General features: G+C 39.5%; 1 protein-coding gene across 1 annotated transcript in view; it reads left to right on the top strand.

Annotated features, from left to right (window-relative positions):
* Positions 1-12,850, top strand: part of RAB11FIP2 (RAB11 family interacting protein 2) — a gene marked incomplete at both ends in the record, with an annotated part of 37,496 nt that extends 24,646 nt beyond the window's left edge. Inside the window, 2 exons of the mRNA XM_080695218.1 lie at positions 6,481-6,526; positions 12,623-12,850. Coding sequence (XP_080551344.1) covers positions 6,481-6,526; positions 12,623-12,850 — 274 coding nt within the window. The remainder of the gene's footprint in view (positions 1-6,480; positions 6,527-12,622) is intronic.
* Between the last annotated feature and the right edge of the window lie 1,963 nt (positions 12,851-14,813).

Genomic DNA, 14,813 nt, shown 5'->3' with positions numbered 1-14,813 from the left:
TCTAAAATAAGTTCAAATATAAACTGCTCTAGTCGTGCCAAAGTGAAAGGTGTTGTTAAATGAAGGCCAGGAGGGAGTTTTTGTTTTTATTTATGTAAAATAAATAAATGTTTTTATTTACATAATGGCTAGCAGTAGCTGCCAGTTGCAGGTAGGAGAGTATATGTTTTGAGAAAAAAAATGATGCTCAAATAAGCCAGAAATGGAAGGAAAAGGGAAGTATAGTAATTGGTGTGAGTAATTATGATAACATTGTTTTCCTTTGACTCTTCCTAATAAACAGAACAAAAGTTGTCTTCAGTCATTTTAAATGATCAGTGACGAGTTCATGGCTTGTGTTTTATGTTCTTGTGTCTGTGGAGTTCTAGCAGGAAGCAAGTGTCAGACTCCAAAGTGGATGCTTGGAGAAAGTTCAGCGTCGCTCCAGGACCTGGCAACGTCTAGAAGCTGCTGCGTGCTTAGGTGTAAGGGACAGGCTGTTTGTGGGGGGTAGCGAGGTGGGGCTGGGGCCAGGGCCCCTGGCTGCTCCAGTCTCCTGAAGGTGCCTCCCAGGGAGGGTCGTCAGGGAGCCAGAGGGCAGGGTGCCATGTGCAGAGGCCAGCCTCATGGGGACGAGGAGGGCAAGAAGGAAGCAATAGACATGGTTATTTCAAGTCCTGTTGCTGACCAGCCATTGCTGTCTGTCTTTAACACTATGTCTAAGGTTTTTCTTAATTATTTCTGGTTGGAAGAATCTTGAGAAGATTTCAGTGACTTCTGGAAACCCCCCCAGGGAGCTCACAGTAGGACCGTGCAGTTCTGAGCTCCTCTGCGGAAGGAAATTAGCCGGTTAAAGGGCTCAGGCTGCAGAGTCGGGCTGCCTTTCTTAATTACCTTGGGGAAGCAAGCTGGTGCTCTGATGGTTTCCTCATCTGCAAATGGAAGTAAAAATAGCACTGTCTTCACAGGATTTTTATAAGGATGGAGTGAGTTAACTTTGCAAAGGGCTCAGAAAGGCACCGGGGGCATGGTTAAAGTCCACCAGCCACCAGTTGTGTTAGGACTGATCGTCGGTGAAGCGTGGGTGAGCTATACATGGGGTGTTTCTCTTTTCCTCTTTTCAGACTCATTAAAGGTTTTACCTTGTTCTTAATATATACCTCCTCCACCCACCTTTGACACTTAAGGGAAGCCTCAGGTCTCTCGAGCTCGCTCTCTTGGTTAAATAACAAGATCAGTAGGATGCTGTCTTTTGAAAATAATGTCAGAAGGCCTCCTTTGTATTTCCAATCCATAATAAGGAAACAGCCTGTGTTTGAGAAAATTACTCGTCTACTTCCCCACCTCCATCCTCCGTTCTCTCCCTGATGGCACACCTCTGGACTTTGAAAATCATTTTAGTTTACTTACTAAATACAAAATGGATTGCTCTGTGGGCCCAAGTCCACTTTGCTTTATACTAACCATAGTATTGGGTTTGGGAGGAGATGTTACAGAAGGTGCAGTGATACTCTGATTACAGTTGTTTAAGACTGTCTTCCAGAGAGCTTTGTGTGTCCCTGCATGCCTTCTCATCGAGAGACTTAAATCCCAGAGCCTGGAAGGCCGCAGCTTGCCCTGATCCACAGTGGCACCCTTAGCCAGTCTTACTAGTCCTGTGTAGAGTTGGTTTCCCCCTTTATATAAAGCACTTTCATACTTGTTCACTCTTATGAGTCTGTTCTCCTTATTTTTTATTCAATTTTATTAGTCAATTTTATCTCCAAATAACTGAGGGGAAATGAGGAATGCATTGATAAGTATTACACCCCTTTTGCGACAATGCCACAAACAGGAACTGCATAGTCAAACCGTAACTTAAAAACTCGCCTGTGGCCAGGCATGGTGGCTCACACTCCCAGCGCCTGGGAGGCTGAGACAGGAGGATTGGATTGCACAGGTTCGAAGCCAGCCTTGGCTACTGAATGAGGCTCTCAGCAACTTAGTGAGACCCTGTTTCCAAATAAAGTATAAAGTAGGTCTGGGAGTATAACACGGAGGTAGAAAAGCCACTGGGTTCCACCCCCAGTACCACAAAAAAAAAAAAAAAACTTGCCTGTGATTAAACAGTGGACACATAGCTGTGCGCAGAGCTGTAAGTCACGTGATATCCATCATCTCTTGAAGACAAAATAGCAGTTGAACTAAACATGCCTTAGGAGAAGAAAGTGCAAGGCATGCTGTTTCATAGGAACCATTTTAAACAAACACAGATGAAATTTTGTTTCTCAGAAAATGTTTTGTCAGAAGAGTCTGAGACTTTATGTATGAGCTACATTCTACCTTTTGGTAAATCCACTGTGGTTCCCTGACATTCAGGATGCCGCTAACGCAGTGATGTGTCAGACTTTTGTAAATCAATGTTGCTTTAGCTGTCTTTTTGTAAAATAGAAGTACTACAGAACCTTTTATTTTGATTAATCCAACTACTTATGAGATTTATGTTTTCCTCAGTCAACTCTTAAAAACACATTAAAGATTAAGAAATTCATAAAGAAGATCATATGATACAAGTCACCGCGGATATTCTATACTATGAACTAGCTCTGTCTTGTCCTCTGATTTGTATCGTGGCTTCTAATCTATCAAGCACATGTTTAAAAGGTTCCTTCTTACTCTTCCTCTAAAAGAATATATGTATGTTTAAAAGAGAGAAAAACATTGGCCATTGCCAAATACCTTGTGATTACTCTAATGCTCAGTTTTATCACTTTGTAAAGGTTGGTTTTTCTGACCTATATATGGAAGACTAGTCCGTAGCAAAAATTGAACAATTTCAATTTCTCAACAACATACTTATTTTTTACTCAATAGTTATCCTTTGAGATAAATTAATAAGCAATAGTGTGCAAGAGATATTAATGATTCCTAGAAAATATATTTTAAAACTATTAATTTCAAATTGTAGAATTAGTTTATTTGAAAAAACTAAAATTTTCAAATATCAAAAAGCAAAAATAATCAAATTTTTGCTTAAAAACTTAAAAATGCTAAAATATCTGTTTAAAATACTTTAAAACTATTAATTTGAAATAATTTTATCAGTTTAAAAGTTCCCTTAAAATCTCCTACCTTCTCCAAACTTCTTCAGTTCTGATTCCTTAAATTCTGGAGTTCCAATTTATATAGACTCCTTTTTCAGTGTGAGCATGTCTACATTTATTTGGCACCTGATTAAAACACCACTTTCCTTAACCTGTCAGCAGCTCAGTTGAGCAGTCAGGCAGTATTATGCGATATCTTGTCTGACATGAGGACAGCAGTCCAAAGAGAAAGATATCACAAATTGGTGCCACACTTCGATAAATAGAGACATTTTATTTTTCACCAAGCTAATTCAATCCAGTTCAGTTAACTCTTTTTCCCCCTCAAGGACAGATCAAAAAAGGCAGCCATGAATGACTGAGTTTGTCATGTGGGAGCACAAAGGGGTGGCGAGGGAGGGGCTGGCCTTTGAGTCTCTTCTCGGGCAGCGCTCCTGCTCCAGCTGTGGAGGCGTGGGGGGGGGGGGCTCTGCACACCAGGTACACTGGGAAGGGGCCTTCCCCTCAGTGCAGCCCTTCACACTTATAACCGTTCTCAAGAATTCCCAGACACTTTTTAGGTGGCCGTTGAGTTCCATTCCAGTTGTATAAGTGAATCAGTTGGATACTATATCCTGTTAAGTTTTGTGATTTTGATAAGCTCTTTGTTCCAAATGCCTGTGCCGTAAAAACTCTTCTTACAACAAATGCCACACCGGTATTTCTGTTTCTTAGTTGCACGATCTCTTCCCGAGGCATGCCCTGAAATCTTTAGTCTTAATACCGTTCATTCTTAAGCATGTCATGGAATGAATAAGGCCATCATATATGAAGCATAGTATTTCCAAGACAAGGTCAACATCGTCAGGAAACTGCCTGTCACCCTGTGGGTGGGGTCTGGAGTGCGCATCGTGGCCTCAGTCCTCCGGGGGCTCCTCCCCCCGCTGCTGCTGTGACAATCTCTTGGGTGTCCCTCAGTATCAGGACTGTCTAGCAGCCCCCGGCCGAGCCAGAGGTCCACAGAGTCGTCCTCCAGCCTGCCCACCCTGTCCTTCAGAGGACCCCACGTTCTGCTCATTCTGTGGAGTAGACCCCCTCGCTCACTGGCTCTGCTAGAACACTGCTCTTCTCCACATGCTGGGAAGATGGTGTCATGAGGAACGCCGTGCCCACCTCTGCCAGCGCAGCTCCCGGGCCCGGCACTCTTGCAGCAAGGAGTCGTTGGCTGCTTGTTGGCAGTGCAGCCAGGGCTTACGCAGATCTGCTCACAGAGAAGGGCTGGGGTTCAGTGTCACTACGAGATCGGGGTCTATGGTTGCTCATCCTCACCAGTACCAACAGAAGAACCAACACAGGTTGCCTAACCTGTGCCTGGTTCCCTTAGTTTTAAGGTGAAGATATGGAAGATAAAAGACGGGACTGCCTGACCCCTTCAATGTCATGAAGATTAACTGAGTTAGTTTTGGTCAAGTGCTTAAAATGGTGTCAGGCACAGCCCAAGTGCTATGTAATGTTTATGAACAAGTAATTTATTGCGCATGTTTTCCCCCTCAAGGACAGATCAAAAAAGGCAGCCTTGAATGACTGAGTCTGTCGTGTGTGAGCACAAAGGGCTCACACATGTCTGCAAGTCATGTATGCAAGTCATCATTCTAGGTGGCTCACATGTCAATCATTTAATCTGCACAGTAGTCTTAGGTGGTAGATACTTTGCCATCCCCATTTTACAGATGAAGAACCCAGACACAAAGTTAAGTCACTCGCTTAACGTCACACAGCACATCTGATCACGAACATGTCAGTACGCTGCGGAGCTAGTGTAAACTATCTTGTCCTTGAGATTGTCACAGTCAGATGGAGAGGGACAGAGACTGTGTTTCTTGACCCATTAGAAAACATCCCACAAGATAGTGGGGGAGGAGAGATTAGTCCCCGACCCTTCTGTTGACGACCTTGGATGGAAAATGGAGAGGAGGGAACCAGCAGCAGCCGCTAGCAGGGCTCTCTGGGCATAGTGGACTATATGATGCTGTTTGGGATTTCATTTTTGTAGGTTTTTTTCTTCCCCCAGCCACTTTTTCCAGGCCCTTAAAACTTTGCTGGTGCAGTGACACTATTCCAGGACCATAGAAAACCCCACAAAGACGGTGAGATTCAGGGAATGAAAAGTCGTGGTAGCCACCCAAGCCCCAAAGGGGTGCGCTGTGGGTATTGTGGGCATTTGAAGCATGTGTCACTCTTGGGCTGCGTTGCCCAGGTCTACTGAAATACTGCATTAATCAAGGAGCTCCACCCAGGAAAGGTCCGCAGTTCTTGGGAGCTGATACCACAAGTCTTGGTCACAGCAGACGAAGCCCTGACTGTGTGGGAGACCCCTTGATGTGGTCATACATGCATGTATGCCTTATATGTTTTACAGCTTATAATGTGTACCTGTAGTGAAAATTATTGTCCAGACAGGATATCCAGTATCCACACCTTATTTATGTCCCACAATCAGAAGTCTTAAAAGTAAGTTTCTTAAGTCTTCAAAGGATTTCACTTATTTTGCTGGTAATGCACAGATAATGGAAAAATACATATCTTACAGTTGTCTTTTTATGTATATGAAATAAGAATGCTCCCAGGACAGTACTGCTTTGTAGCGATTCTAAGGCAAATGCTCTTAAGTGCTGGGTAAAAACTAAACTTAAAGGCCCCGATGAAATATTTACTCACCAAATGGCTTTGAAGTTGATCTTCTCCTGGGTTAGAGCCCCCTTCCTAATGGACATGTTTCAAAGATGAGATGGTTATAGCATTCAGCTGTGATGTTTCGTATTCTCTGTATGGAAGAAATCTGTTTTGTTTTCATTTGTTTGGGTCTTTAAATTTTGAAATCCAGCTGTTAGAACTCACATTAATAAACAAATCTACCACTCTGAATTACTTCTCATTGATAAGGTAGTGTTTGAAAGTATGTCTAGTATTTCTAGCATTTTAAACATTTTTAACTTTTATACTTATATAACATTTTAACTTTTATATTAAATTTCCAAATTTAATTTGCTTAATTCTGTAGTTTTAAATCAAAAGTCTTAAGGTGACCATGTGTACACAAAATGAATCATAGTTATAAAAAACTATTTTTATAAAATGTCATATTCAGGTAAAGCACCATGCTTAAAGATGTTTAGAACTATATATTTTAATGTATGGTTCTTCAGTTTTGGTAGTACCTGAAGGATTTTCCTTTAGAGTTTAAAAAGATAGCTGCTTTTAAAAGGTTGGATACATATTATTTTTCTTCTGCATCTCAGATCAAACTTTGCTCATTTGAATAAGGTAGGACTTTAGAAATATTTAGTGCAATGTCAGTTAAGAATTTTTTATTTTTGTTTTTCCTCCTATGTGGACTATGACACACTTTTAACGTTTGTGTTTGTGTTTTATTACCTAGTTTTCATAGGAATCCGATGAGCAATGAGGACCTCAGGAGAATCCCGGTAAGTTGCTGAGGGTTAGAGAATTAACCAAGAACACACCAGCCTCCTCTCTGCACACATGCCTACAAGTGCCTCTGTCCCTTTGAAATCGCAGTTGCCCAAGGATTGCAGATCAGCGTGGCACTTTGGCGAGGAACAGGGAAAGTGAAATTCAGACTTTGCCTTTAATATGCCAGAGCATGTGACTTCTGCATATGATCAGTGAAAGTTCAGGCAACAGCTATAATTGAAGCCAATTCAGGGTCTACATATTTTCTTTGCAGACTGTTTAACATGAAAGCTGTGTGTCAAAGTCAGCATTGTAGTTAAGAAGTAAGAGCATGTGGAGAAGACTGCCTTTTTGTTGTTGATGGGACGGGGTTGAAGAAAGGAGAAAGCTGCTTGTTAGCATTCAACAATGGGGAAAAGCAGCCGGCCAAGAGACCCCGTTAACCAGGAAGGCGTTGAGAAAAACTCATATTTGAGGACACTTATCTTTCTAGTCAGAACGAAAACATACATATCACCAGGATCGGAAGGGGCTGCTAAGTGGACTTAAATGTTTTGCAAGGGTTCTTCATACATCTTAGCTTCACTTATTTATGATCTGAAGTCCAGGGTGGGATCGCAGTGTTCACTGCATCTGCAATCAATTCTGAATATATTAAACCTAGAGAATATGTTATTTGACAAAATATGGGCAAATGTTCTTAGTAGAAAACTAAATTCTCACTGAATAATAGAAATAGAGCTTTTATTTCAAGAGAGAGAGGCTGGTGGTTGCCATTTCAACCATCTGCCCTTAATGTGTGTGATCCAGATGTATAATAATTTTTTAAGCGATCACATATCACAATTTTTAGGATGTGATATGTCTAAAAGAAGTCGAGGTGGGGTTAGAGCTTATTTTATAAACCATTTTCAGTGCGGTTGTCTGCTTTTAAAATAGCACAACACGTTCGAGAGGCATGGGACTTTGTACTGTGTTTTTGCCGTTTTATGTAAATGATTTGTAAGTTTTGATGTTTCATAAATACTCAAGTCTTTATAATATGGCAGTCTGGCAAGAAATGTCAGAATATATGAAGTCAGCCTTTGATCAGATAGTAAAATGAATTCTATCAGGCAGTTTCTTAATCTCAAACAAAATGCAACATCAAAAAATCGATTTAATGTGTAGCCATTGTTTATTAAGTAACCTTAATTACAATTTCTATGTGCTTGTAAATGTACTTTTCCAAATCTTATAATTTAGTGCTGTAAAAGCATCCTTAGAATTCTTTAAAGAAATAATTCTTTAAAGAAAATGTGAAAATTGTTTTAGTTAAAGGATTTAAAGGTGATAAAAGAATCCTTGATGTGTGATTATTTTTCTCTGGAATAACTAACTGTTCTAAATGACAGTTACAGGATTACTAGGTGTTGTTAATTTACTGCAAGATACAATTAAGAGGAGAAAGCTCATCCTCACACTGATTGTTCCAGGGGAAAAGTATTTGAACAATTTTTATGGTGAAGATTATAAGATGTTTGAAGTAATTTACATTAAGTTCTCCAGTAATAGCCATCCACCGAGTTATTTTTTCCCCTTCTGGACGTAGTATTTTGTAATTAAGTTTGTATGTCGTCTATGCTGGTGCCAACACCTGTCTGTGAAAGCGCAGTGTTTAAGCAGGAGCAGTAGCCAGTTGAAAGGGCAGTGCGAGCTCTTTAAGGCCTAATTAAGAACTGAAAGGGAGATGAAGGGAATCGGACAAAAGATGTGAAAGTAGCTGCGATGATATTCCCAGAGCGGAGTTCCTCATTAGAACAATAATGAGATGATCCGAGAATGCCAAGCCTTCATCTCCTCTCTCCGCTCCTCCCGGCCCCTCAGTGTCAGTCAGTACCCCACCGATACTTGGTTACCAGGACAACCTTTCTTTAAGTCTTCAGTTATTTTGAGTCCTGATAATTTGCTTTTGTTTAAATTTAAATATTGTAAAAAATGTATATTTTCTAGTTTAAAAGTCTAGATTATGTGTAAAGTAAAAATAGATCACTCGCCATTCTCAGTCTTATGCACAACTCTGTTATTTAAAATTTCAGTGGGAAAAAACTTCACGTAATAATTCTGTGATTCTTTCACCCAGCCCCTATATTCTTATATCCGCACATGGACATTTTTTAGTAGAGGTGAGGTAGGGATGAGAAAGGATTGGCCGTGAAAGGAGGAGAGAATGAACAATCTACATTAAATTTCGAAGTAAGAAGGCATCTTTAAAACATATGTGCAGCCTATGTGAAGGGCTATAGGAAACAATATTGAGAACTCAGGAGCCTCGTTGTGGGGATGGCACTTGGTCTTGCCCGGTGTGGAGTCTCCCAGTTTCCAAAGCTTTTCCATGAACAGTAGTAAATGAGTCTTTTGAGAAAACAGTTCTACCACTGGCCTGAGAGTTTTCCTCTTAAAGGGAAGTAATTTGTGTAAACAAAATATTTTCATTTTCTATTGTTTCTGTTAATATTAACATTTTATTATTTTCTTTGGAGTTATACCAACAAACATACATATACACATTATATATATATATATATATATATATATATATATATTAGTAGATCTGTCAATTTAAGAATCTTTTGCCTAAAATTAGAAGATTTACATGGTTTTCAAATATTAAATAAAATCTGGAACTAAGCCTGAAACTGGTTTCAATTATTTTATATTATTTTCCAGAATATAGTTTATAGTACATGTGTTTCTAAGATGTTTTTCTGCCCAGAAACTTGATGCTGAAATTTAGGGTAAAATTTTCATATAAAAGGACAAAGGGAAAATTAACTGGGAAAAAAAAAAGAAAAAGAAATGTATTTCCAGGAAATCTTCTCTACACTAATATGAGATCAGTTTGAAGGAGAAAATAAGACATAATGTATCCGTGTTTTCTGTTACGGCTGTCAAGTAAATATTGAACATTATCCTGAGAAAATGGATTATTTTGAAAAATTAAGTTGTTAGATTGATTATCAAAATAAGGATTTTTTTTGGTATGTCTTTCATCCTCAGTATCTTTAGGGAAATGTTGAAAGAAAATGTAACTCTGTTAGCCAGGATTACTGATAGAATATTAAATGGAGTGACTTAACTGTGTATCATCACCTGAGTGGTCAGAGAGGTCAGCGCATGTCTGTTTAACATAGAGTCCAGCAGACGCAGCTGGACGTTAAGGAAAAAAACACGAAGGAGTCAGCAATCGCCAGCGAACCCCGTTTAGTTTAGTTTCATTCACCCCTGAAATTCTCACAAGAACTTTTTTTTTTCAGTAAATGTTTCATTCGGAAAAGGAAGTTTGTGGACTTGCTTTTAGATGCAGTTTAGAAAAGTCACTCCATAGAGAACAATTTTAGAGTTAAAAGGGACTCTGAATAATGTCTCATTTATCAGACAAGGAAAGGAGGTCTAGCTTGATTTCTCCCTCAGATACACGCAGTATTACCTTGGTTGAAGTAGAAACTTCCATGTATATTTAAGAAATTTAAGAAATGCACTTACCTTCGTGGTATACCTTGTGTTTACTATAAAGGACTTTTTAATATCATAAATTCTTTGCAGAAATATAAGAACTTTTAATATGTTGTATACATCTAAGCTGCTCCTGACCAATTAAACTAGTTACTCTATGAGTCTGTGTGTGTGTGTGTGTGTGTGTGTGTGTGTGTGTATAGACTTAATTGGTATGAAACAGGATAAAAATAAGCTAACAATTATCTTTAGAATTGTCCTTCAGTAGTATCAGAGCAGTCTTTGAAGTGCTTTTAGGGACAGAGGTAATATTAACTGATAAAGTTAAATATTTTCCCAGTTTCCAATACCAAAATGAAATAACTTGTTTAAGCTATATCATACAGAATTTAAACTCACTTCCATTGAATATCTTCTCTATTCATTTTTATTAACTCTTATTTTTAGCATTTCAGTAGCCCTGTACCGAACCTCAGCTCATCCAAACTATCTTAGCCACTGTTGCTGTTTTAATTTTCTTAGAATATAGCTTCAATCACATCATTTCTCTGTTGAGAAGCCTTCAGCAGTTTCTCTCTCTTTTTTTTTTTTTTTTTTTTTTTTTTTTTTTTGGTGGTACTGGGGTTCCTGGAAGCCCTCAGCAGTTTCTTATTTGGCATAGCATAAAGTCTTAAGACTCCTTACCCTAGCTCTCAGCACCCCTGCTGGAGGAGCTGGGACCTGCCACTTTGGCCTCCGCTCTCTGTGTCCGACCTTACTTTCCGCCTGCGCTACTGATGGCCCAATGCGGTCCAGTCTGCTTCCAGACCTTGTGTCCTAATGGAACACGCAGACTCTGTTGCATGAAATGCCCATGATGCCTTTCTGTCTGCGAGTCTCTGAATGCCAAGTAAGCCTCAGAGGTTCTAGGGAATGTGAGAAGTTTTTCAGTCTGGGATTTTTTTTTCTTGTTCTTTCTTTGTTCATTAGGAGAAAAGCATGTTTCAGTGACCCAGAGCATCAGGTCAATCGGGTCAATATCTGTGCTCCGTCTTCCATTCCTGCGCTGCCGCCAGCCACGGGGCTTTGGGGTGAGGAGCTTTGTGAAGAGTTCAACTTTGGCTTTACTGATGAAAAGATCTAGACACAGGACACAATCAAAATAGATACTGAAAATGGTGAAGGACATTTAACTTCTGTGGGGGAAGAGAGGGGTCTTTCTATAGTCACAAGTCCCTATTTCCCATTGTCCTCTGATCAGAATAGAGTCGCTAAGTCCTTAGGAGCTAGAAAACCAATTTCTTAATATTTTAGTTGGTTTCTTTTAAAACCAAATGGCAACGTTTTGAACAAGAGTGATGGAAATCATTTTCGGTTGCTAGATTTAATGAATTTAATGATAGAACTATGTTTAAAGAGCCATAAAAATTACTACTCTATACTCGAACATTTTACATAATTAAAAATCTAAGCGCTGCTGGGCGTGGTGGCGCACGCTTGTAATCCCCGTGCTTGGGAGGCGGAGACAGGAGGATCGGGCAGGTTCGAAGCCAGCCGTGCTGGCTTAGGAGACCCTGTTTCCAAATAAAAAGTATAAAGTAGGTCTGGGAGTGTAGCCTGGAGGTAGAAGGGCTTCCAGGAACCCCACTACCATACACACACACACACACACACACACACACACAGACACACACACACACAGAAAAATCTATGTGCTGCACAGTATCAATAAAAGATAGCATTAAAGTGCTTTTTTGATTCCTGAGCGTCACAATAATATTAGAATCTTTTTAAAAATATCAAGTCAGTATCCTTGTCTTTCCTTTGAAGTTTTATATCAATGGGATAAATTTAATTAAACAAATGAAATGGCAGAAAATATAGGTATACTAACTCTTAAGTATTAACATGGCTGTAGTTGAATTGTGAGTGTCCTGATAGCCATGGCAAAAAGGGAAATAAGATAAGTTATAGATATTGTGTGTAGAGGTGTAGAAATAGACCAGTTACTCGGTGGGAGAGAGTCTCTGCCAGTCTCAAATTAAAGCAGAAGTTTCCCATGGAGAGTTTGACAAGGATGCTCACTGATTTAATTCCAGGTGTCTTCAACATGCCATAGCAAATTGGAGGCGCAGATTTGATATTGCGGCCTCTCGTAGCCATCTTCAGTGAAAAGCCAAAGCATAGCGTTAAACACAGTGGAGAGGAAGCAGTTCCACAAGGACTAAGGCCCAAATGTGTCATTTGTGATGGCTTCTTGTAGTCCTCCAAGTTAATTCAAGTTAATTCTTTAGTTTTACCCTATTTTAGTTAGTGCAACTAACTGAAAATCCAAATGACAGAACATTTTATTCCTTAATTTAGTCTCAAATTATATGATCAGACTCTGCTATTAGGAAAGCAATCACTGTAAAAAGGGATTTAAGATGTAGAATTGGAAGGAAGGCTTTGGTGCTCTGTCCCAGGTTCCTGCCACAGAACTGACTCGCTAGTCTAGGAACTGCACATTAGCTCCAGCCAAGGATGGAAGAAACCATTATCACGGCTTGAAAAGCCAGAAGTTGAAGTTCCCAGCAATACTCAATTTGTGTCCCTGATTGTCTGCTAAAGTCTTGGCTCATATCCTGTTGCAGGACAGCAATCCTTTTGATGCCACCGCAGGGTACCGGAGTCTGACCTACGAAGAGGTCCTCCAGGAGCTGGTGAAACACAAAGAACTCCTTCGGAGGAAAGACACCCACATCCGGGAGCTGGAGGACTACATCGATAACCTCCTCGTCAGGGTGATGGAAGAAACGCCCAGTATTCTCCGAGTGCCCTACGAACCTTCCAGGAAAGCTGGCAAGTTCTCCAATAGCTAAGAAAGCCAAGTGCGCTGCATTTGGCGTTCGGAGAGAACGCACACAAGAGAGGGCTTTAGGAAGAAGGAAGGGACCACACTGTTAGGTTCCATTGTACAATCTCCTTCATTGTGACAACCTGTTTTACCCATCAGTACTAGCAGGGATGATCAAGAGTGACCTTCGAAGCAAGCAAAATACTTTGAACCTGTAAAGCGTAGAAGGGCCAGGTCCTTGAATAAGCAGCTCTGAAAGGTTCGTGTCCTTGGGTGCTGGGGCTGGGCTGCCAATGGGCCACAGACCGAGAAATTGCTCCAGAAGGCCACCAAGTAACCCCTCAGGAATAGAATTTTCATAAAGCAGAACTGATACTGTGGTTAGATTATCAGAAGTCAATTTATAGTTGTATTTAACTTCTGGAAGACTGCTCATTATGAACACTACTAAAAAATGGTTCATATTTCATATACAGACATACATATATGAATATACATGTATCTTTGTATATAAAATACATGCATATACCTCATATAGACATGTATTTGGGGAACATTTAAAAACAGCTGGTTCCTCTGTGTTAGGATGCCAGTGTCAGAGTTCTGAAATGTACGTCCACTACATTGATGCAAGAGAAGTCCCCATTAGTAATCGCCATGGCCCTGCCATTCCAAGGACACTGCTTCAGGTCACTCTTGGCTGGGTGGGCCCTGGTTTCCAAATGAGCTGCCATGTGTGGTTCTGACATCAAGCGTTTGCTTTTTCCAAAAGTTGTCCTCTGAGGTCTTTTATTAGAGTGACCAATTTTAGGAAACTTCGTTAACCTGACGGCAGCATGAATTTTTGAATTGATTTTTTTTTACCTAACATGAATTTTGTTTCAGGTATAAGCAGAAGATAAGCTAATGCGGCTTGTATTGAGATTCTTCGTGTCTTTTGAATCATTAGCAAAGAAAATACTATAGTTATATCTGAAAATAATTTGGGGGGGAAAGTTGGTGATCCTCTGATGCCTGATAACGCAAAGCAGTGGACGAATTTTAGGAATGAAGGATTAGGCACGGTTTCAAGTTTCATAAATAATAGAACAGATGGTTGCCTTTGGGTCTGGAACAAAAGTAAAACTTACTACAGGGGATGTGAGCTCTTAGAGCAGATCATTACTAGCATGACATTACATTATTGTACACCCATTCTTTAAGAACTGATTTATCACAAAATGATGGGTTCTTTATTTTGAAGTCCACGCCTCAAGAGTGCTGACTCCTTCCATGGATTAGCCTTATTGATTGTATAAAACTATTCTAAAATCTAAATAGGAAACAATGATATAAAAATATTGCTACTCTTCTGCTTATCCCCCCACCCCGCCTAAAAAATCTACAATACTTTGAAACACAGAGTATCTGTGTCTTTCTGAATTTAAAATGAAAAGTTTATCTCGAGATGGAGACTATGTTCCCCAGTTAATGAGTTGCATTTTCTGATAAGAATCTCTATTAAGACCTCCCATTGAAAGTTAAATAAAAAGCAGATATAATATTTTGCTTATTGTAGTATTTTAGCTTCCTAAGCTAAAATTTCTTATTATTTGTATTTTCTGAGTTTCTTTAGTTTTCTTATGAGAACATGCATTTTTAAATTGTGAAAAGAAATCCCCAAATACAACAGATTAAACACTTTTCTAATGTTGAGAAATGGGGAAGGAAATACAGCTTTTAACCCTTTTTCCCTCCACCATAATTAAAGTTTTGTAATAAACCTCAAAAATCTGTGTAATTTACTTGCCCAATTGAGGTTTTAGTAATTATTACTTTTAACATGGTGACATTTTAAATTAACATTTATTAAATGTTATAAAAATGTAGGTATTTTTCTGATAGTATTATTGAGGCTTTTCTCAAATATTTTAAAACACTAAATCTGTGTGTTCTGACATATCTGCAGATCTGTAACACACTTTGGCCAAATTTGTTCTTTCTAGAAT

The sequence above is a fragment of the Muscardinus avellanarius genome (assembly GCF_963383645.1).
Source record: "Muscardinus avellanarius genome assembly, chromosome: 4".
In the NCBI taxonomy this organism is placed as follows: Eukaryota; Metazoa; Chordata; class Mammalia; order Rodentia; family Gliridae; genus Muscardinus; species Muscardinus avellanarius.
This window is presented reverse-complemented; position numbering and strand designations above follow the sequence as displayed.